At 40.9% G+C, this 24,280-nt stretch overlaps 1 protein-coding gene across 1 annotated transcript; it reads right to left on the bottom strand.

Moving 5' to 3' along the window:
* Positions 1-791: 791 nt before the first annotated feature.
* LOC147859271 (kinesin-like protein KIN-5D) lies at positions 792-8,374 on the bottom strand. Its single transcript, XM_087325563.1, has 23 exons — positions 8,180-8,374; positions 7,070-7,199; positions 6,833-6,991; positions 6,184-6,521; positions 5,375-5,513; positions 5,167-5,264; positions 4,927-5,083; positions 4,750-4,819; positions 4,596-4,672; positions 4,415-4,468; positions 4,236-4,316; positions 4,038-4,149; positions 3,871-3,957; positions 3,586-3,761; positions 3,058-3,219; positions 2,858-2,965; positions 2,608-2,766; positions 2,448-2,531; positions 2,147-2,352; positions 1,950-2,051; positions 1,753-1,862; positions 1,519-1,670; positions 792-1,426 (listed from the first exon to the last, which is right to left on the bottom strand). The coding sequence occupies exons 1-23, from the start codon at positions 8,302-8,304 to the stop codon at positions 1,118-1,120; spliced, it is 3,195 nt and encodes a 1,064-aa protein (XP_087181689.1). The 5' UTR covers positions 8,305-8,374; the 3' UTR covers positions 792-1,117.
* Positions 8,375-24,280: the final 15,906 nt, after the last annotated feature.

Genomic DNA, 24,280 nt, shown 5'->3' with positions numbered 1-24,280 from the left:
AAAAGCCAAAATGCTTAACCCTATCACCCATGATGTAAATCCATTTCATGCAATCAATTTGTCGAAACACTTGCCCTCAATTGCATCTTCATACATGTGATTCACTAAGACTCTAGCCATGTCGTCATGCAGCATGAGTACAACCTATGTTCCAACAAAACCCAAAATGCCTAACCTATTACCCAAGATGTAAATCCATTACATGCAATCAATTTATTGAAACACTTGCCCTCAATTGCATCCTCATACATGTGATTCACTAAGACTCTAGCCATGCCGTCACACAGCATGAGTACAATCTATGTTCCAGCAAAACCTTGGCTCATGTACAAAAACAGATTGCCCTAAGGCATCCATCCAAGGGCATGTTTCCGAAATTTTTCTTATGAATTTACTCTCTTACAATTATTATTCTCTTAAAACAATGGGAGATATTTGACATCTGCCTTGAGAACCTTTCAGATCTTAAAGAAAATGTTTTTGTTCGTATCTCCGATTTGTTAAACCCTAAACCCTTCAGCAATGAATGTTTTGTGTATTTTCCATGGATTTCCACTTCACATTGATTTTTGCCACAAATAGTATATGTATTCCCATGATGAATATTGAACAGTAGAGCTTCTATTCTATGATGTTTCAAGAGATCATCATCAAATCAAATCAGCAAATTTCGTTAATTCAATATGAATCAGCAGTAGAGACATTGACACAACATAACACTCTCCATATGACACAAACACCGGCAGGAAAGATTATATAACGAGGACAGTCAATCTACATCACAAAGTATATGCAAAAGCAAGTAAGCTGTTTTTTAATAAGATCCTCACAGGCAGTGAGTGAGCAATGTAATGTCGATCACAATTCAAGCAACAGTAACAATAAGGCAGAGTATATACAGGGATATAGTTCATTGAAATGAAAACCAATCAGTTCCGATCTCTGTCTGTCTCTGTCTCTCTCTCTCCATATGCAATTGGCTTATGGTTCCTGCCTGCTTACATACAAAGAAAGTAAGCAGGAACTTGAGAAGTTCAGATGTCTTTCTATGAACTCATGAAGCCAATAACAAGATAATAATGTTTCCGCCTGTAAATAACAAGGCATGTTGTATAGATCAGTTTACATTTGCAAGAGGTAATCGAGTATCTTTGAGCAATGAGGAATCGGGAGGGATAGGGATTTTGGAGTCCTTCACAGTCCGTTGTGTGCCCTGTGAGACACGCTTCTCAATATCATTGTTTTCTGGACAACTGAATTCCTCTTCTTCGCTGTTACAAGATTCTTCTAGAGATGAGGTTTTGGCTGTACCCCTGAATTCCTCTAATAGCTTCTCAATTTCAGGTGCTCGTAGAGCTTTGATTGATTCTTCACTAGCTACATCTACTGTTCTCTTTGTCGGTGTCAATCCTGTTGGCTCATCTTCCTGAAATACATACATATGGGAGGAATATATGAATTAACCGTTGTATACAATTTCTGTAAATAGACATCCCTGACCACAACAAGGTTACATACCATATACTCTTTCTTCAGACATGAGTCTGCCTCAGATTGTATACCATTTGTTCCATTGCTATGAGAAACTTCAAGTTCCATGAGGGTTTCTCCTTGTGAGGTAAGTGTTGTTTGCATACTTGTGGTTGCTTCCATATCAACATCAACACAATCTAACCAAAACACCAAGATGAGGAACAGACGAAAACTGTGTATGATGCACCAAGAAATTAGAAACATTTAGTGATATCATACCATCTATTGATTTTAGAAGAGCAATGTTGCCATCTTGAAGCTGAGATTCCATTGAAGTGTTCATCTCTTCGAGGTTTGTGAGTAAAAGACCATTACCATAAACTCCTTCCCTGCAAACAATGAAGAGGATTTCTCACTTTCATAAACCTTTAATAAAAGACGCCACTTAAATCCCACCAAAATAAAACATTTTATACTTGACAACTAGATCGACAGCAAGATGATTGTTCCTCTCTAGAAGTTGAAGAGATTCTTGGGCCTTTTTCCATCCTCCTGTGGCTTCTGCTGTTTGTTTAACACTAAAATCAAATTGACATGAAAAAGATCAGCAGTTAAATCAGATTTCATTATATCTTGATATACAAAACGAAAAACTATATTGGAAACAATGTACCAGTGCCCAGCAATTTCTTTTAAGCAGGTTTCATTAGAATTTAAGTTATCACAGACTTGGTGGAAGTGATTTTCTGCTTCCTTCATGTAGTTCAGCCATTGACTTTGGGACTCTGATCTTGCCTCACAGATTTTTAGAACGTCTTGTTCAATATTATTAGAATTCCTTGCAACCAAGTTCCTAAGGATACTTATCCTTGAGTTGACCTGTAAAATCAGCATGTATAGGTCTACATTATGCTTGCTCTTATTGCATAGAAAGCAATAGACACTTTTTTGCAAATTGGCAAAATAGCACTCACAATTTCAGATTTTCGTGCTGATGCAGCAACTAACATCTCTGAGATCTTCTCCATAAGTTTACTTTCCTCTTGCTTTGCTACTTCCTGAAACAAGCACTTATTGTCATTCATTGAGCCAAGTAATGAGAAAATAAAGACAATATATGTACTAGGGGATCACCTCATAAACTCTTTCAAGATCAACAAGAGTTTTCTGTACATTTTCATGACTCTCTACAACAGACCCTTTGATGCTTAAGGTGTGTTCTTCTTCAAGTTCATAGAACGCTTCTAACTTCTTTGATATTTCCTTTGCAGCATCTAGATTCTGCAGTGCTTTCTGTAAACATTTTATAACAATAGGGTGATAAGTGATAACATTTGGTGGAGCTTTAAACTATTACTATGCAAAAGCAGAAAGAAGTGAATACCTCTTGCTGCTGGGAAACAAAAGAAACTATAACTTCTTGTTGTCTCAGCAATGCGTTTGAAGTATCATTGAATAACATTTCAGCTTCATAAATAGACGATGTGAGGAGCTGTTTGCAATGAACATGGACATGGACATGGACATGATTAAAAAGATTTTTAAAGGATGCAAAGCTAAATCACAGGACCAGAGTATTTGTACCTCTTGCAGGGAACTACTATGAGCAGAAATAGCTGAGTTTACTTTCTCAAATGTCAATGTGGATTCTTTCTCATGTGACTGTGCTAAACCATTAATCTGCCTCAATCCAGATAGAAAGATTTCTTTCACCCTATCTGTATTCTGACGAAGAACTTCTGTTACCTGGAATAGTACAGTAATCACAAGTGCTTAGAACAGGAATTATCCGAAATTATTCTTCATCTATGTAAATCAAATTAATTACTTTTACACATTTTGGATCTATATAGCATTTGCATACTGAACATGACATATTTCTTATTAGAACCTAATAATGCTTTGTTTATAGTCAATTATAATTTGACATTTATATCATTTATAATTTGACCTAAACTCTCAGAAACTAATTAATTTCTAGCATTTCATGTATTTTGTTAACATGAATAACATTTCAGAAAATAAACTAAACTAGACTGACATTTCAATCCTTTGCCCATAATTGATCATCAAATTAGTGTGTGATTAAGTACCCAGAGATAGTCCCAATACCTCATTCTTGCTATCTGTGAAGCATTTAATATGGTCTTGCATCTGTTGGATCTGTTTTTGCTGATGGCCAACAGAGGATACAACAGATCCATGTAGTGCCTTCAATTGTACACCCAGGTCACCATGAAATGACTGCAAAGTTTTCTGATTGTTGACTTCTACTTTACTCTTTCGTTCTACACATCACAAGGCAATACACAATCACACTTTTGAACATTTACTTTAGTCACACTGATCATGTTTGAAGAATAATATATTAAACAATTTGTTTCATAAAATGCTGACCAATTTTTGAATGAAGCCCTGTTATCTCTGCAATACAAGCCTCCAGCTGAGAACGAAGGTTTTCAGCTTGTTTAACAAGACCATCCTCTGAAACATAAAGACATAAGATTTAGCCATTAATAGACACGATTACACATTCAGGGAGAAATAATGAGAAAGCCATATACCTGACTGTTGAAATTTCGATATAATAAAATCTCGTTCTTTAATAGAGTATTGAGCTTGACTAATTTCCTTTTTGGCTTCATCCAGTGCCTCCTCAGTAAAACGCAGTCTTTTCTGTAGGAGTATGGATTCTACTGTTCAGGATTTCCTTTTTTGTATATTATGATATGCATTCTTCAAGTGCTTTTCAGCAAAATTACCTGGCTTCTTTCAAGTTTCTCATTCAAATCTTCACAATGGCTACGTTCTGAATCCAGTTCCTCTTGAATGGTATCCAGCCTCTGTATATTAGAAACACCTCAAGTTATGAATAAGTATTTAAATACACATGTTTATATCACAGGATTGACAGACAAAAAACACTCAAAAAAATACTTGCCTTGTTCTTGACTTCAATGTCAAACTCTATTTGTTCGATCCTCTCTGACATTGCCTATAATGGTGATGTAAAAATGTTGAATTTAGAAAGGTGATTTAACTTATAACTTGGTCAAACTATAAATGGTATGCAAGTATCTCGACAGATTTCAATCAAGAAAAGAGAATGGGATCAGGACTACCTTCTTTTCAGCTTCCTCTTGTAGAAAGCGCTCCCTAGGAAGATATACTCCGTTCTTTTCGCGAGCAGCATTAACCTCTATTAGAGTTAATGTTATCAGTAACATCTAAACATTTTAATTCTTAATAGCTGCTAAGAACTTGCAAGAGGAGTACCTGCTTTTAATTTCTCCATCTCACTGTAAAGATCTTTAATTAATGCAGATTTCATCATCTTTTGATTTACCTAAACAAAATGAAAATTGACTTTAACACCTTATATAATCATTGTAAATGAAACGATTCAATGCTAGCCTGGAAATATGATGGGCATATGGTGAACAACTATTACACCTCTGGCTTATTTTTAATGTTCTTTGCTCGGTGTGCATAATCGAGAGTACTCAGAGTTTCTTCCAAGCAATGGACAGATGGTGAAACAGTTGCAATTATACATGTCTTAGTTTTTCCACCCAAGGAATCCCTTAAAAGCCTTGTAAGCTTGCTATCTCTGCTTATATCAAGAAGGTAAGTGAATAAATTTTCATTCTCAAGTCTCTAGATTAATAGATATAGAAATATATGAGAACCCACCTGTAAGGTATATGCCCTAGGTGCTCAACAAGTGCTGTAATCACACGGCCTAAGGTCAACAAACTTTTGTTTATTTCACCTGCCTCCCTTGCTCTCCCCTGAATATAACAAAGTTTTATGGGGGAAAATCAAAAGCATAACAAAAAAGCTGTGCAACATGCAATAAAACTGAAATTGTAAACTGAAAACTAATTAAAAGAGAACATACATCTCTGGCACCTGAACGAGAGATGTTTTCTGAACCAGCCAAATCTACTAAGTTCAACTTGCCACATTTCATTAGTTCCTCACCCTCTGGGGTAGCCTCCTTGATATGGATAGTGATTGAGAATATGGAATGCGAACGACTTCATTTTCTCAAACAAAAACAGAGATTGGAAGTTAGGCATCACAGTCTTGATCTAATGCAAACGTATTCTTCACATATGACAACAAATTACTACTTTAGCATCTCCATCCGGCCGTAGGTTTTTATTATTGCCACAAGGCCCTCAGACAAACGTAAAAGAAGAGACAAAGGAGATGAATCAAACACATAATTGCCCAAATGAAACATACAATAGAGAAGGCGATAAACTGACCATACAGCTGAACAAAGATCACAAATATTGCTCTGTTAGGAGTTGACACAGGGCATTTTGGAAAATAACAAGGACTTGGGGTAATTTCAGAAACACCCCATAGCAGATACAATCGAGAAGAAGCGGGTGAATTGACCATATATAGTTGCTCAAAGATCATATATGATTGCTCTGTCACCAGTTGACAAAGAGCATTCAGGAAATAACAAAAGAATGACATTTTTGAAAACCCCCTCTAGAATGAGGGGAAAAGGTGATGGCATAATTTCTCCGAAAGCACATACAATTAAAACAAAAAGTGAGTGAATGATCAGACCACGTATGCCAGCCTCTGATAAAGGGCATTAGCAGACAAAAACAATATAGGGTCATGTGGGGAGATAAACCAAGTCTCAAGAAGCATTTTTCACAGATGATTCCCACAACTTAATTCTACCTGCTCTGCTTGTTCAACAATGTCTCCGCAGTTCGGCGTTTAGCAGACCCTCGTTCGAGAAGATTGTAAATTTCATTGGCACTGTAAACCACCTCTTCTTCTAACCCTCGCACAAGTACACCTCCTTTCCCATCCTCCATAAGAGCCAAAGGTTTTTTTTGTTTATCATCTAGAGGGCGTGAGATGTCCTCAGGAGCCAACAAATCTGTAATTTCTTCATTGTATAGTTCAAGAAATGTAACTTTCATGCTGTATTCAGCATTCTGGTTTTCCAATGTATCCACGATTTGTTGTACAGCACGAGGTATAACACCGGCATCAACTGGCATGCCTCTATCCTACAAGACAAACATGAGCATAGTTGTTAGGCGTGTGTAGAAAAAATATCTATTTTTATATTTCATAGATGAGCACAGTTGTTAAGACAATGTAGAACGACATTCATTCTCATTCATTAAAGGACATAGAGAACCACAACAGTCCAGAAAGTACAAGACATTTCTTATGCATCATACGGACAGATATGAGTGTAGTTTACATTGCATATTTGAACATAATGTCAAGGCAGCAGAGCATAGATTACCTTAGTTACAAAGATAGTACAGATCTTCATTCTCAAGTATTACACAAAAAGCATACACATGTATACCTTTGTTTTCCTTCCATTTCCTTCCATGGTAAATGTTTTCCCAGTCCCTGTTTGACCGTAGGCAAAGATTGTGCAATTGAAGCCTTCCAGTACTTCATTGACAATGGGGATTATCGCTTGATCGTAAAGGTCTTGCTGCTGTGTTTGAGGACCAAACACCTGAAGCAATGGATGTGAGCATGAGAAACGAAAAAGGTAAAAGAGAAAAGAAACAATGGATGAGGGACAGGCATATACCTTGTCGAAAGTGAATGTTCGATCAATTTGCTTTGATGCAATGTTCAAGTTAACTGTGACTTCTCTCCGCAGGTCATTGCAGGAGATAACTTGAGGTGCACAAGTTCTGACCTCCTCCTCGTTGAGTGGCCTGTTGATGAGAAGAAAATGTAAAGAGAAGAAATGCAGAAAATTCTCTTGTAGAAAACAGTGGATTGAAGTGCAAACAGAGAACATGGAACACGAACTTGTAAATCAATTCAGGAAACAAGAAAACAGAGATATGTGTGATCAGATAACCAAGCAAGGAGAGACATTGGGTGCTTTATTATTCGTAGAACAAGAAACAAACAACAGAATGAATAGAGGAAGGTTATTTTATCTTTCACAAACAGAAATTTTAGATATATACAAATTTCACTATTAGCAAAAAAAAAGAAACAGAGAAGAAAATGAGCAAAAATGATGTTGTTTACCTTCAGCAGAGTAGAAAGTAGAACAGAAAAAAGGTTATTCATCATCCGCACAGAAGAAATCAAAGGTTACAACTTTAAGTGATGAAGAGAATTTATAAAAGAAAGAGGAACATATACTCTCAATTCACAAGGATTAGAGAACAGAATGAACAGGGAGAAGGTTTTCTACATTCGGCAAAGAATAAACATAGCGCAGAACCAAATAGATCGTAAGTAATTTCATCTTCAGCAAAGAAGTAACGGTGAACAGAACCAAACAGAAAGTAAGACATTTTAAGAAGATGAAACTCAGAGGACGATGAAAAAGAAAATCTGGTCCTTTGCCTTCATCCAACAACAGACAACGAATAGAAAGTCGGGCATTTAACCTTCACCGTGCGGAGAACAGTAAAACAGAAAATCCGGTTTTTAACCTTCAGAGAATAAGAAACGAAGAAGAGAAACAATGTTACTTCAGTTTTAGATAGCAAGAAAAAAAAGTAGAGCAACGAAGGCCGTAACTTAACCTTTAGAGGCTAACAAAGAAGTTCATGGATTAACCTTCAGGGAAAAAACACAGGGAATACAAAGAAGGATCTAGCTAAAGTTTCAGAGAAAACGAATCAGAGAAGGCAAACATAAAAAGGAGAGAAGTTCCATCTTTCATTTTCTTTACCTGCAGCGAACAAGAACCTGCACATTGACGCCTTTCTCTTTGTCTCTAAAGTCGGGGGTGGATCGAGGTCCCAGTGAAGAGGCAGGACTGGTAGGGAAGAGAACGACCTGAGATGGAGGAGCCATGGCGATGGCGAGGAAAACAGGATTCGGAGAGGAAGCACCTGGAAGATAGCTGTACCACAGGAAACTTGTGATTTGGCGAGACGGAGGATGGATCTCTGAGACTCTAACTCCCTATCTCTGATCTTCGGTGTGCCGTAGCTATGTCATAAGATGCAGATCGCAATGACTTCCCTGTCTCGACCGGTGCTTCTGCCGAGCCTGTACGTTCTCTGTCTCCTAGATCGAAGGCGCTTTCCCGATCTGTGGCGTCTATGATCTGTAGCGTCTCTAGGCTGTAGCTCCCACAGCGTCTATGGCTTCTCTGTGAGAGCTCGTGTTCTATGGATCTGAGGCCCTCCCTCTCTTCTGAGTGTGGCGTCGGCCGCAACTTCAGAGGATGGATGGAATGATCTCTGTGTGTGTCTGTGTCTGTGTCTGTGTGTTCAGGCTGCCCTAGCTATGGCTTCTTTCTGCAGAGTCTGCACAGAGAGAGAGAGAGAGAGAGAGAGAGAGAGAGAGAGAGGGTTGGGGGGGGAGAGGCTTCAAATTTTGAGACCGTTTGATTTTTGCTCGCATTCCCGCGCGCGTCACACGTTTCTTTTTTTGGAGAGTTTTGCTTTCTGCTTTCTGCTTTCTGCTTTCTGCTTTCCACCTCTGCTTTCTGCTTTCGCCTTTCCACCTCGATAGTTTCTGTTGGGTATCCTCTCTCTTTTTTTCCCTCTTATCTTTGGTAGAAGCACACACACACAATTATACATAATTGTGTGCTTTTTGCAGAATTTTGCTTTCCGCTTTCTGCTTTCCGCCTCGATAGTTCCTGTTGTCCGTCTCCTTTTTTTTCTCTTCTTATCCTCTCTCCACTCTCTCTTTTCTTTTTCTCTCGTGAAAATTAATTATGTGCTTTTGGAAAACTTTGCTTTCCGCTTTCTTCTTTAGTCTCCTCTACCTATCTATCTATCTTATTGCCTATCTAGGGAGAGCGACGTCCTGTAATGCCATTAGAAAACTTGAATATGCATTTGAGGAAATGATCCCCACATGCTCTAACATCCACAAATTCCACATAAGAATACCTTTCAACTTCTTCATATAGGCTTTCACCCCATGTTTACTATCAAACATGAAAGCATTATGCATTTTCCAATTGTGTTGTAGCCCCAGTAACGTAAAGATTGGAACAATATCTCCATTTCGTCATTTGAACCATTTTGAAGATACTGCGAAAAATTCATAGTTGAGGTCTCAAATAACAATGGGTGAAAACTTCTCAAACGTTCAACTTCCAAATGGTACACATTATAGGACATTTAATGAACCTATGTGTACTATCCTCCAATGGAATGGTGCAAAAGAAACAAGTGTTGTACCCTCGTCCTCGTCTCTTTAAGGTTGAACCTACTGGGAGCCCACCAATCATGACTCTTCATATGAATACCTTTGCATGAAATGGCAAATGGGAATACCAGCCATGTTGTAATATTTTCCACCACCTTGCATTCAACTTACATACATTCCATACATTTTTTGCTTTAGGTGATAGCCAAGATACTAATGTCATTGCATGAGGATACAATATATTTGTAGTGGGTTGTAACAAACGTGTATCGTCTTGTAACCGTCAATCCACCCAAGGTGCAACATTTGTTTTCAATGGCAAATCTCTCTCTCTCTCTCTCTCTCTCTCTCTCTCTCTCTCTCTCTCTCTTGGTGTGAACGGATTTTTTCGATAGCACTATTGGTGTGAAGCAAGGATGCCCACTCGCACCAACTCTATTTGGTTTATGCATTGATGAATTGGAAAAAATGGTTGCTGAGTTTATAAAGGAAGAATGTGTTGAAGAAGTTGTAATTGGGAATGATGTCATTATGCTTTTGCCATGGATATGGATGATGTAGTGCATTTTGCAAATACTTTAGGATATGCGCAAAAGCTTATGAAGGCATTGGAAAAAATTGTATGCATACGAGATTAAGTGTTAATGGCTCTAAAACAAAGATCATGCTTGTGAAGAGCCAAAAAAGAGATAAGCCATGCATTGTGTACAATAATGAGCCACTCGAATGTGTGGAAAGCTTCAAATATATTGGCCTTGAAGTTCTTTCAAATCATATATGGAATGAATGTGCTAGACGCCGCTTCGAGGCAGAAAAGTGAGCATATTACGCATTTGAGAACACATGCAATCATGGAGATATTAAGTGTTGGGTTCTCAAGAAATACCTTTTCGACACTTTGGTGACACCCTATGCTTCTCTACGGGGTGGAAGTATGGGGTGGTAGCATCCCTAAATCTACTTGGAAAGAGTTTGAAAATGTCCAAAAACATTTTCTTACAAAGTTTCTACAAGTTAAGAAACAAATGCCATACATCCTCCTCCTCCTTGAGACGAGATCACTTCCCATTGAGAGCTTGGCCATGGAAAGGGTTGTTGTATACGTGCTTAAGGTTCGAAAAGTACCTCGCATCGACTTCCAATTCTTAGAATCACATGGGAAACAAGCAAAAAGATCCAAAAGACGCATAAAAGACAAAATTTGTGTTCCGATTGGATGTAAAATATGAAAAAGTGGTTCGGTAGATGGGATGTGACACATTTGCTTCATGATGCATCACTAGATTCCGTTGTAAATGAGGCCTTTTTGCAATGCCAATGTATCATGACATGGGAAAAATGTGGAGGTCACGCTTCATACATTATACTATACATGTTGCGCCTAACTACAAAACCATATTCTTCGTGGAATGGGGAAACTGTACACATCAATACATGTTAGAGCCCATTCTGTTTGCTTTTATGTGACTTAGCTCACATGCATTGCGATGTGAGACAAGACGTTGGGGCACAAGTGATGAGAGTGGTCGACTATGCACACTTTGCCCTAAACAAGTTCGAGAGTCAGTGTATCACACTTTGATACAATGCTCTGCCTTTGATCATATTTGACCATGCATTCCACACATCTTCGACCAAGCCCAATCCTTGCACGAATTTCTCGCACAACCACGATATGCACTCTCGATTACATCATTCATTGGTAAAGTTCTTAAACATCAAGAGTCATTACTCACTTCCACACATCATGTGAAATGTAATTTTTTGGGTCAGTCATATTTGACCTCCGAAAATGATAATATAATCTCTCTCTCTCTCTCTCTCTCTCTCTCGTAAAAGCACACATTTATATTATAATTGTATTGAAAATCCACTTGTTACAACTTCCTAGTCTCTTCTACCTACTACATATGTAAGGACAAGGATGTCCTGTAAAGTCTTTAGAAAACATGAATATGCACTTGAGGAAATGATCCCCACATGCTCTTATGTCTAGAAATTCCACAAAAGAATGTTGTTCAATTTCTTCATATAGGGTTTCATCCCATGTCCAATATCGAACATGCTTGTATCATTATTGAGGCCTCAAATAACAATGGGTTAAAACTTGCTAGATATCCAATAAGTACTTCAAAATGATATGCACTATAGGACATTTAATGAACCTATGTGTATTGTCCTCCAACCGAATGGTGCAAAAGAAGCACGTACTTGACCCTAGTCTTAGTCTTTTTAAGGATGAACCTAATGGAAGTCCACCAATCACAACTCTCCATACGAATACCTTTGCATGAAATGGCAAATGAGAATGCCAATCAGATTGCAAAATTTGTCATCACCTTGCGTTTGACATACAAGCATTCCACGCATTTTATGTTTTAGGTGATATCCATGATAATGATGTAATTGAATGATGATACAATATATTTTGTGGTGACCTATAACAAGCATGTACCATCCTTTAACCACCAATCCACCCAAGGCGCACAATTTGTTTTCATTGACAAATATTCATGCAATTATGCTATATCTTGTAATTTCTCCCAAATAAATCTATAAATTAGAGGAATACATAACCATCATTTGGCATCTTCAAATTCTGACAACCTTTGAAATTCATTATTAACGACATCTCCTAAATCTACAACTCCCAATCAAAATAAATGATTGAATTGAAATATCAACTTCTCTTTTGTATATCAATGTAACAATCAAGAAGAAACGAACAATTCATTTTGTAATGAATTACAAAGTTCTTGATCGCTTGATGTATAACTCCCCTTTGAGATAATCATTGTGGAAAGGGTTGTCGAGCAAACCGTTGAGGTTCAAAAAAATGCCTCACCATCAACTTCTCATTATTGCATGGAAGCAAATAAAAACACTTAAATGACATAAAATAAAGAAGCAAAAACTTAAGTTTTGTAGGTATGGATATATGATTAAATTGGTTTCAAAGATGTAGGGATGGTATCTTCATTAGCTTCATGATGGCCTGATAAATTCCTTGATGAATGAAGTTTTTTTGCAATGTCAATATATTATTGGTTGGGAGGATGTGGATGCTCACATTGCACACATTACATCAATATGCTACACAAAACTACAAATACATGCCCTGGAATCGACGGCCTCACCCCGCACTTTTTCACATGCCTTTGGGACACTATTAAAGAATACCTCCTCCAGGCATATGAGGAGATCATCACCTCTGGAAGCATGTTAGAGGAATTTGGACAGGGGATGATACATCTCATTCCTAAAAGTGGTGGGAATGCCAACGACGTTAGCAAGTGGCGGCGCATAACTCTTCTAAATATTGTCTATAAGTTGCTCGAAAAAATCGTGGCATGCCATTTAACACCACTTCTCCCTCAACTCATTCATCCATCCTAGACAACCTCTTCTCATTCTAGGAAGCAATAGCCCTTGCCAAGTGTACCAACAAAAAGGTAGCAGTGGTGCTACTAGATTTTGAGAAAGCATATGACAGGGTATGCTAGAACTTTCTAGAAAGTGTGATGGGGAAACTCGGCTTTGAAGAGACATGGGTCAAAGGCATTGCAAGACTTTATAAGAATGGCAGTGTCAAACCACACGACGAGTCACAAGGAGTGGTTCTCTTTGTTGGAGAAACCAGATCAACCAGGAGTAGTCGAAACCGGAGACGACACTCCTCACCCAATTGTGCATGTCGGAGAAGTCCCTTTGAGCCACGTTGGATAGAAGGGGAAGTTGATGAACATGTTACACGTTCTGACAATCACGAAGAACCTGGTGTCGGTCGGACAGATCGTCAACCAGGGGATGGAGGTGCGGTTTACACACCTTGGGTGCTTCATTGAGGATTAGGGCGAAGTTATTGCGCAAGGGCGTAGAGACGGGAGGATGTTTATCCTCAACACCAATGACGTCGGCACCACTCTATTCGCAAAAGGACAGAAGGTCGAGTTGGACATCGACTTGTGACACAAGCGGATAGGCCACGTCAATTACCGGAGGCTTCAAGACCTGCAAACAAAACAAGTTGTTTTCGGTTTACCGAAGTTTAGCGTCCGGAGAGCCCAAGTATGTGAAGCATGCCAACTTGGGAAACAACACCGGCTTCCATTCCCCACCGAATGAAACCGGAGCCGTAACAAGCTCGACCTTATCCATTCGGATGTCTGGGGACCGACACAGAATGCTAGTCTTGGCGGGAGTCGATATTTCGTCTCCCTCATTGACGACTATACACGGCACACATGGATCTACCTCATTGACTGGAAGAGTGAAGTCTTCAAATGTTTCCGGAGCCTCTAGAAGATGGTGGAACGGGAATTGGAGAGGAAGATCAAATGCCTGCGGTCGGATGGCGGAAAAGAATATTTTTCTTGCCAATTCAACAACTATCTGCAGCAAAAAGGAATTCGGCACGAGTACAACTGCAGATACACACCGCAACAGAACGGTGTCGCCGAAAGGAAGAATCGGTCGCTTATTGATGCGGCAAGGGCAATGCTGGAGGAGAAGAGCATGCCCAAATTCTATTGGGCGAAGGCGGTCCAGACGGCCGTCTACATTCAAAACCAGATCGGTGACAAGGTGTCAGCTCACGAGCTGTATTTCGGGCGCAAGCCAAACTTAAGACACCTTAGGATATTCGGTAGCATTGCATATATGCATGTGCCGGATGAGAAGCGAAGGAAGCTGGATGCAAAATTAGAAAAATGCATCCTCGTCGACTATACTCAAGAGCAAAAGGGTTATAAGTGTTATAACCCCTGAACAAAGCAGGTCCGAGTTAGACGAGATGTCGAGTTCGATGAATCGGCATCATGGTATTCCTTACCGACTCTGACTTCCGATCTCGTCCCGATGCCGGAGGATGAGGCTAGTGAGCCAGAACCGGCCCAGGTAGAGGATGATGAAGCGTGGACTCAAGTTGAGAGTCCAGAATCGTTTCGGTTGAGCGGACCGAACGAGAGACTGAGTCAATCTGACCAGTCCGATGAGGAACCGACGAGTAGTGGAGACTCTGCCGTGCTCTCCCCGCGCAAGGAACCGAGGAGACGGCTCACACGCAAAGAGAAAGGGAAAAAAAAGATGCCAGAATCCGAAACCGGCAATGATGAGTCGGATCGGTGTGCATCCGACTCCGGCAAGGAGAAAGGCGAATATTCGGCAACGAAGTGTGGACCGGCCAAGAAGGGCCTCAATACGGGCAACGGTGAATTACGTCGGTCCACCCGCCAGAAGGATCCCGTCAAGCGGTACGGGTACAATGGGTACATGGCGCATCACTATGCGTACATGACTAAGGTGGCGGAAGTGCGTGAGCCGGAGAGCTACGCAGAAGCGGCAAAGGACGCAAATTGGCGTGCCGCTATGGAGGAAGAAATGCAGGCACTGGATGCCAACGAGACATGGGACCTGGTTGACCCTCCCTGTCACTGCAAACCGATCGGATGCAAGTGGGTGTACAAGGTAAAGTACAACATCGACAGTTCAGTCAACCGGTACAAGGCCCGATTAGTGGCAAAGGGGTACGCGTAGACCCATGGAATTGATTACGACGAGACCTTCGTGTGGTGCTGGCAGTTGCTGCGGCAAGGGGGTGGCATCTCTCACTAGATGGATGTGAAGAATGCCTTCCTTCAAGGAGATCTTGAAGAACAGGTCTATATGATCCAACCCCCTGGTTTCCAATCAGAGATGAACAAGTCGGCGGTATGTAGACTAAAGAAGTCACTTTACGGCTTGAAGCAAGCCCCCCGAGCTTGGAATGCGAAAATCACACACCGGTTGTGTAAGATGGGATTCGCGGCCTCCAAGTCAGACTCTTCATTGTTCATTCGGAAAGGCTCAGACGGTCCGGTATGTTGATGATTTAGTCATCACCGGACCGGGCCTTTCTGAAATCGACCGCGTCAAGTCCCAGTTGTCGGACACATTTGAGATGAAGGACCTGGGGGACCTTCATTACTTCCTCGGGATCGAGATGATCCACACCCCCGATGACATATTGCACTCACAACGACATTACGCGTTGAATATGTTGTACAAGTTCGGCATGACAGAATGTCGACCTGTCTCCACACCCTTGGACCGGAACCAGAAGCTCCGTCCCAACTCCGGACCGGCCTGCAATGAGAAACGGTTCTGACAAATCGTTGGAAGCCTTATATATTTGACCATCACCCGACCCGACATCAGCTATCCGATCGGAGTGATAAGCCAATTCATGCAAAAACCAACTGTGGAGCACCTTCAGTGCGCACAACGAATATTGCGATATATAAGCAGCACGAAGAACTGGGGACTGTTATACCGGCGAAGTATAATTGAAGAGTTGGTCGGCTACACGGATGCCGACTGGGTCGGTGATGCGTCAGATCGCCGATTGACTTCCGGATTTATGTTTTCTCTTGGGAGCGTCGACTATTGCGTGGAGCAGCAAAAAGCAGCCATCAGTGGCTCTGTCTAGCACTGAGGCTGAGTACCGGGGCGCGACTGTGGCTACCTGCGAAGCCATTTGGCTTCGGCGACTGTTGCGAGACTTGCGGATCGAGGTACCGACCCCGATCCCTATTTATTGTGATAACATCAACAACATGCATGTTACGGGCATGACCATTTAATATCCCGTGGTGAGAATTTACCGTTGTATTCTATACACGTGGATAAGTGTGAGGGTTAAACGAGAGTGTAAAGAAGGGGAAGATTACTTTTAATCCTCGGGATTGAGACAACCCATTAGGTCAAGTGTGAACTTGCCTAGGGGCCTTGAGTATCGCTATAAATAAGAGGCCTAACTACCCTCATTTGGTCATCTTTTGACTACATCGAGACTCTACTCTTGTGGTGGGTCAACTCTTGTAACGAGCGCGCCAACACCAAGTACGACTCGACGCCACGACGGTGGTATGGGACGCCAATCAAGGCTCGAGTCCGTCTCGATCCCTTCGCTCGGGGGTGGTCGGGTGGATCATCACCCTTCTTTCTCTTTCTCCTTTCTATCTATCATTAGTTTATCCTTATCTTAAGCTTACTTTAGTACCTAGATCTCTAATATTTGGTTTCAGAGCTATGTACTAATGTTTCTTTGTTTGTCTTTTGTCTTTTGATTGATGGTGATTGATCGATGTTCGGTTGGCCTTGATCCAGACAACGATCAACAAAGAACTTCGGTAACTCTTTCCGTAATTTTTTTAATTTTTTTTTCTATTCTCTCTTCTCCCATCTAATCATGTGTTTAGTTTATATGTCTTTTTTTTTCATTAAGTCAATGATGTTGTAGTGGTCTTTAATTGATTATCTAAAACGTTTACATATGTGCACGAGGTCAATACCTCGTTTGACATATAAATAATATGTGATGAGTGTCGTATGCGGACGAGGTTAATACCTCAATTACATATTACGTTCACGAACATATGTTACGTTTGCGTACGAGTTTAATACCTTGATTTGTTGTAAAGGATATGCGTTTGGTCTCGTATGCGTAAGAGGTCAATACCTCAATTGCGTATTACAATAATCTCTTATTTCTGGATGTTTCGTGTGCGTAGAGGTATATACCTCGATTACATATCTCGATCACATCATTTGTGGCTATTTAATATAACGATATGTTTAATATAGGCATATGTGGTCACGTATATACGTATTTGATTGTATATATGTGATAAGTAAACATATGTGTATATTCGTTATTACGTGATTATATCGAAAGTTGTCCTTGTCGGGAAAAGGATGTTGGTGGCCGTCCTCACATTTTTGTGAGAATGGCGTTGTCACCATCCCTTTTTCAACAATTTTTTATTGTTGACAACCTCGTTGATGACCTCGATTTCGTTACGTAAAGAAACGCCTATAGCCATAATGATGTTGAGTACGTAGGGCTTGACCCACTTCAAGTGAGGTCGCTCCAATGACACACGTATCCAACATCCCTCCCTCGTTACATGGATACGATGCCACCATGAGCTCATTCTTACGAAAGGCATTCGTAATGACGTGACCATGTGATGGGCCACGTGGGCCTACTACGAAACGAGGGCTAATTTGTCTTGACCATTAGGTTGCACTTTGGCGTATGCCATCGTAATTACGAGACTTGAGGTAAGGTAACGTACCAACATAGTTTTGGTAAATGAGGGCGAAATAAGGACCCTTGACATATATGTTCTTTTAAAAAAAAAACATATATGATCAAATGCCTCGCATATCTCTTATACGCATCAAACATTAAGCATTCGAGAAGAGCAACTTACTTGGTTGGCTCAAGTGTTTAATGTATTTGTTCTCGAGGTCTCGAGTTCAAATATGACCAAGACCATAGAACATCCTTGATACATATGACTATAACACATGTTTAGACTAAGGTCTAAGTGCACCTCGGGGTCCTCATAATAGGACTTAAAGAGCCGAAACCACATATGTGGGCAAAGAAACATAATTTATTGTTAACATTTTTTTCGTGTATAAACTACTCATGACGTGAACATACATGGTTGAGCCTCGGGGAGCCGCCATGAAAAAATCGATATAGAGATTAGGGAAAGACATTAAATTGTCACCCCCATGGTTTTTAAAACACCTTTGTGTTACCATAATAACCTGATCTTGAACCTCATCTCATATGTCTAGAGGGGTATTGATGTGAGATCATGATATCGATTAATGTTTGCCCATGATATGTTTACATCACGACATGATGTTATGACTATCTCTCTGACCTTATCCTATTTCTTTTCCAGAAATAATCTTTAATGGCTCAAATTAACGACCCGATGTCATCCGCTCAAGCGGAAGGAACTCAAGGGAATCCTCCTGGACAAATGTCCATTGAGATGTATTTGGCACAAATAACCCAATACCTTAGTTTCACCTTTCAACAGATGACCGAACTTTGGCAATCTCGGAGTGCTCTTGAGGCACTTGTCATTAGTCTACAACGTGAGACTAATAGTCCTGATGAGCGACAAGGTGAACCATCATTTGTCGTTAAGCCATTTACGGGAGATAAAAAGGAAAGAACCGAAGAAGCAATATGCACATGGCTGGGACGATGGGAGTCTCATTTTGAGCTCTATCCCACGCCAGATAGTACGAAGATTGCATATGTCGGCCGAGAACTCGGGGGTAAGGCCGCCGCCTGGTGGCGTGGGCTCCGTACTATGGGGAAATTGCTCGATACTTGGACAGATTTTGTCACGGGTTTTAAGGGCCAATTTCTGCAACCTCCCTCTCGAACCGAGGCAACACAAGCTTTAATGAACCTCTCTAGCAGGAAATTTTCCTCGCTAGAAGACTATGTTCACCATGCTAGAACCCAAATCCAAAAATCGGGTCTAGAAGGGGACAATTGGTTGATAGCTTGTTTTGTCAATGGCATCCCCAATTAGGACCATCACTGGATAGTGCACGATAAGGATCCAAAATCCTTCGAAGAGGCCGTTGAAATAGTTCTTCGCTTTCAACGCACTTCGAAGAAGGACCGCAACAAACCCAATGAAGCGCCTGGGACTAAGCAGTCGCAATTTGTTGGGAAACGCAAGACACCCAACGAATTCATGGATCACAATGGTAAGCGACAACATCCTTTTTGCGTTTCCCGCAAAAAGAAGGTTCATACAAAAGATCAATGTCGAAAGCTCCAACGGAAAGAGCACGACAACAAAGCACCAAATCATTTAAGTAATTGTCAATGTTCTTTCCCTCACTATGTATTGGGTCCCAATGATTTACTACGTGCAAACGGGTATATCAATGGATCTCCCGTACAATTTTTATTTGATTCAGGAAGCTCACACAATTTTATGAATGATCGTTTGGTTCAGATATGGGGAATCCAACCCACAATAAGTGATCACACCTACACGGTGCACTTGGCTGATGGAAGAGTACAATACATCAACGAGGCGATTCATTCATTAGGAATTTCTATTGATACTTATATAGAGGAAGTAGACTTCCATGTAATGAATCTTTGTACCACCGATGTAATACTGGGTTATCCCTGGTTTTATAATAAAAACTCTTCTTTATCTATTGATTGGGTTCATCATTCAATTACATTTGTACTGAACGATTGTACTCATTTTATTCAATGTGTAAAAAAACAATCCCTCTCGATTGTTTCCTCGTGTCCATCAATATCTGAGTTGTCTTGTTCTACTCTATTTTATTGTGTACTTGATCCGGACATTCACGTTTATAATATCGATAATGTCTCGATTCAATTAACATTTTTTGAACAACAACAACTTGATGAAATCTTAAATGATTTTCGTGATGTTTTTCCGAGTGAACCACCAGATGGCTTACCTCCTAAACGTAATATAGACCATCGTATAGATATTGTACCTGGTGTTGCACCAATAAGTATACCTCCTTATCGCTTAAATTGATCCGAAGAGGATGAGGTATCTAAGCAACTCAAGGACTATTTACGAATGGGTTATATACGTTATAGTAAATCTCCATGGGGTGCACCAGTTCTCTTGGTTAAAAAGAAAGAAGGCACGTGGCGTATGTGTATTAATTACTGACGCTTGAATAAAGTGACGATCAAGAATTCATATCCATTGCCCCGGGCTGACGATCTAATTGACCGTCTCCAGGGAGCTCGGTATTTTACGAAACTTGATCTCTGTACTAGCTACCATCAAATACGAATAAGTGAGGACGATGTTCCTAAAACGACATTTCGTACGCGTTATGGCCATTACGAGTTTTTGGTTATGCCTTTTGGTTTGACCAATGCTCCGGCTACTTTTCAACAAGAAATGAATGACATTTTCCGAGAACAACTTGGAAAATTTGTCGTTATTTTCTTGGATGATATTTTAGTTTATAGCTGTACATTAAAAGAACATGCTAGACATGTCTGCTTTGTTTTACAAACATTGCGTGACAAACAATTTTATGTGAAGATCTCAAAATGTGAGTTCTTCAAGAAATCAATTACTTATCTAGGACATCTCATAACCGAACGAGGAGTTAAAATTGATCCTTCTCGCATTGAGAAAATCAAGCTTTGGCCCACTCTTCAGAATATTCGAGAAGTTCGATCATTCCTTGGTTTTGTCGGGTTTTTGCGAAAGTCTCTTCGTAATTACTCCCAATTGACGACACCGTTTACTGATCTTTTAAAAGGTCAAACGTGTAAGTCTACAAAACCTATTGTGTGGAATGCTACACTAGACCTCGCCTTTAAGGAACTCAAGGACCTGGTTTGCAAGGCTCCTTCACTTCTTTTACCTGATCCTTCAAAACCTTTTTAGGTTGAAATTGATGCAAGCGATTATGTTATAGGTGCAGTCTTGTATCAAGATGGTAAACCAATAGCATTCGAGAGTAAGAAACTTGATTCTGCTCAATGTCGGTATACCGTTCAAGAAAAGGAATTATTTGCAGTTATACATGCGCTCAAAACATGGCGCCATTATCTTTATGGAAATTGCTTTGTGGTAACTACGGACCACGAGTCCTTGAAATATTTTTGTGACCAACAAGACCTGAAAGGTCGTAAGGCACGATGGGCTGATCTCATCCAGGACTTTGATTTTTCCATACGATATCGTAAAGGTTCCATGAACACTGTTTCTGATGCACTAAGTCGTATCCGTGAAGTTAACATGCTTAGCTTCACTGAAATAACATCATATCTTTATGATCACCTTCGAGGAAAGTATCCTGATGACAGTTATTTTGCAAAATACTGGGCAAGAGTTGAGTCTAGAACAGACACCACCACATCCTCGAAGGAATACTTCCACATTGCTAACGGTTTGCTCTACTGTAATGGGAAGGTTTGTGTTCCAGATTTACCTGAGGTCAAAAAGAGGATTCTTTTTGAATGCCATGATGCACCCTCAGCAGGGAACCCTTGAATACATCGTACACTTGTTGTCATCTCCACTCAATTTTATTGGCCTAAGATGCGTCCTGACATACATAGTTATGTGACTAAATGTCACCAGTGTCAGGTTAACAAAGTCGAGCGACTTAAAGCCACAAGACTTTTACATCCCTTGGACATTCCCAATAATAAGTGGGAAAGTATATCCATGGATTTTATTGTTAGCCTTCCTCGCACCCAAAAAGGTCATGATGCCATTTGGGTTGTCGTTGATCGACTAACTAAAATGGCCAAATTTATTGCTACTAAAACCACAGTAACAGCTCCTGAATTGGCTTACCAATTCGTTGACGAATTATTTCATTTTTATGGGTTACCGATGGATATCGTGAGTGATCGAGATCCAAAGTTTATTAGTGACTTCTGGACGCAAGTCTTTAAGAAGTTAGAAACTACGTTGAGCATGAGCTCCACGGATCATCCTCAATCCGATGGATAGACAGAACGAGTAAATCAAATTATTGAGGACATGCTTCGAGCATACGTTGGTGCAAAACCAACAAAATGGGAACGTTATCTCCAAATTTTTGAGTTTGCTTATAACAACTCCAAGCATACGTCGACGAGATATAGTCCTTTTATGTTGATGTATGGTTTCCAACCACGAGCCCCGATTGATGTTAATATACATCATGATGAGTTGCGAAGTACGCAAAACTTTCTTCGGGATATGCAAGATATGTTGCATATTGCACGAGATAATATAAAAACAGCTCAAGATAGAGCATGTTTTTATGCCGACCATCATAGGCAACCTCGTGTATTCAACCCTGGACAGAAGGTATTTTTACGTGTACCTCACAATTCTAAGACATTGTCTACGGGTAAGTGCGCTAAGTTAGCCCCACGGTTTTGTGGACCTTTTACAGTCCTCAAACGCATTGGGTCATCAGCCTATCGTCTCGCTCTTCCCGATGGTGTTGGAATTCATCCAGTCTTCCATGTGAGTCGTCTAAAAGAACTTCTAGGTTTTGGCGACAACACAGTTACAACTGAAACTCTGGTTACTTCTGAAGAATTATCCTCTAAACCACATGTACCAGAAAGAATTCTCGATGTTAAAACAAAAAAATTACGTACTAAACAAATCCGAGAATTAAAAATAAAATGGATGGATAAATCAATAAAAGATGTCACACGAGAACGCGAAAATACTCTCAGAACTAATTTCCCTAACTTTCCATTGCAAGAGTGCAATGTTTTAAAGAGGGGGAGTATTTTACGGGCATGACCATTTAATATCCCGTGGTGAGAATTTACCGTAGTATTCTATACACGTGGATAAGTGTGAGGGTTAAACGAGAGTGTAAAGAAGGGGAAGATTACTTTTAATCCTCGGGATTGAGACAACCCATTAGGTCAAGTGTGAACTTGCCTGGGGGGCCTTGAGTATCGCTATAAATAAGAGGCCTAGCTACCCCCATTTGATCATCTTTTGACTACATCGAGACTCTACTCTTGTGGTGGGTCAACTATTGTAGCGAGCGCGCCAGCACCAGGTACGACTCGACGCTACGACGGTGGTATGGGACGCTGATCGAGCCTTGAGTCCGCCTCGATCCCTTCACTCGGGGGTGGTCAGCACCCTTCTTTCTCTTTCTCCTTTCTATCTATCATTAGTTTATCCTTATCTTAAGCTTACTTTAGTACCTAGCTCTCTAATAATGCAGCTCGCCAAGAACCCTGTGTTCCATGCTTGCACGAAGCACATAGAAGTGCATTATCATTTTGTGCGTGAGCGGGTCCTGAGCGGTGAAGTTGAACTTCGGTATGTTCACATGGATCGGCAAGTTGCCGACATCTTCACCAAGCCGCTCCGATATGACAAGTTGCAGCACTTTACCGACATGCTTGGTGTTCAACATCTCGACGTGCCGCACTTGAGGGGGAGAAGCAAGGGCAAAGACATTACCGAAACGGGCAAAGGCAAAGAAACTATTGAACCCGTCGGTAAGAGAAGAATTGGAAGAAGGGGAGACAAGAAGAAGAAAGAAGCTGAGCCGACGAAGGAAGTCGACATATCCGAACAAGTCGGAGCAAGCGGCTATGGTGGCAGAGTCAAGAAGGACCAAGCCAACCGGAAGGAAGAAGAAGTGTGCACTCAGGAAGAGAAGTGCATGATGTGCGGAGGTCATCACGGTGGTAATGACCATGATGCGGAGTCGAATGAAGAATTTGATTTCGGTGAACCGGCTGAAGAAGCCGAGGGAAGCACGGAGAAGGCCAAGACCCGGACATGGTCTGATGTGGTGAAAGGCCTAATGTCGGAAGTCGAATCGGAGGATACCGATTCGGACAAGAGAGTGAACGAGTCGGAGACAGCCGATTCGCATCAAGAGTTGGATCCGGATGAGTCGAATCAACCAAAGGCCAAGGAGACACGGACGCAGTGGAAGTCAATGCCATCGCGGAGGAACCGACGGATCGGCAAACGCCGGAGTCATAGAAGCGAAGGAGCTGAGATGGGCTTGATGAGCAGACATGTCGACCGAGAAGGTCAAGGTGCGCAGAACCAGAGGGGTCGCGGCAAACGGAACCGGGCCGGATGAGGAGCGCGAGCAAAGCGGAGCGACGCCAGGAGAAGCTGGTTGAAAGAACCGGTCGCCACAGAGAATGACACTACAACCCGACCTCGAGTTGAGCTTGAGGGGGAGTGTTGAGCGGCAAGCTCAACTGGAGCCGAATCGGCTGAAAAGCCTGAGCCGGTAAGTGAGATAGATCGGTATGCCGGTGTGCAACCTAGTCGGCAAGCTA

Source organism: Azolla caroliniana, unplaced genomic scaffold (genome assembly GCF_043228905.1).
Source record: "Azolla caroliniana isolate FFs.n. ecotype wild unplaced genomic scaffold, voAzoCaro1.0.p SCAF_10, whole genome shotgun sequence".
Classification (NCBI taxonomy): domain Eukaryota; kingdom Viridiplantae; phylum Streptophyta; class Polypodiopsida; order Salviniales; family Salviniaceae; genus Azolla; species Azolla caroliniana.
This window is presented reverse-complemented; position numbering and strand designations above follow the sequence as displayed.

Bases quoted from the DNA above. Each gene is read 5' to 3' on its own strand.
- LOC147859271 (XM_087325563.1), bottom strand. From the start codon at position 8,304: ATGGCTCCTCCATCTCAGGTCGTTCTCTTCCCTACCAGTCCTGCCTCT. The intron at 4,820-4,926 runs GTGTAATAGTTG...CATTTTGTTTAG, and splicing joins ACATTAAAAATAAGCCAGAG to GTAAATCAAAAGATGATGAA. The intron at 2,532-2,607 runs GTGATCCCCTAG...TGCTTGTTTCAG, and splicing joins ATCTTGAAAGAGTTTATGAG to GAAGTAGCAAAGCAAGAGGA.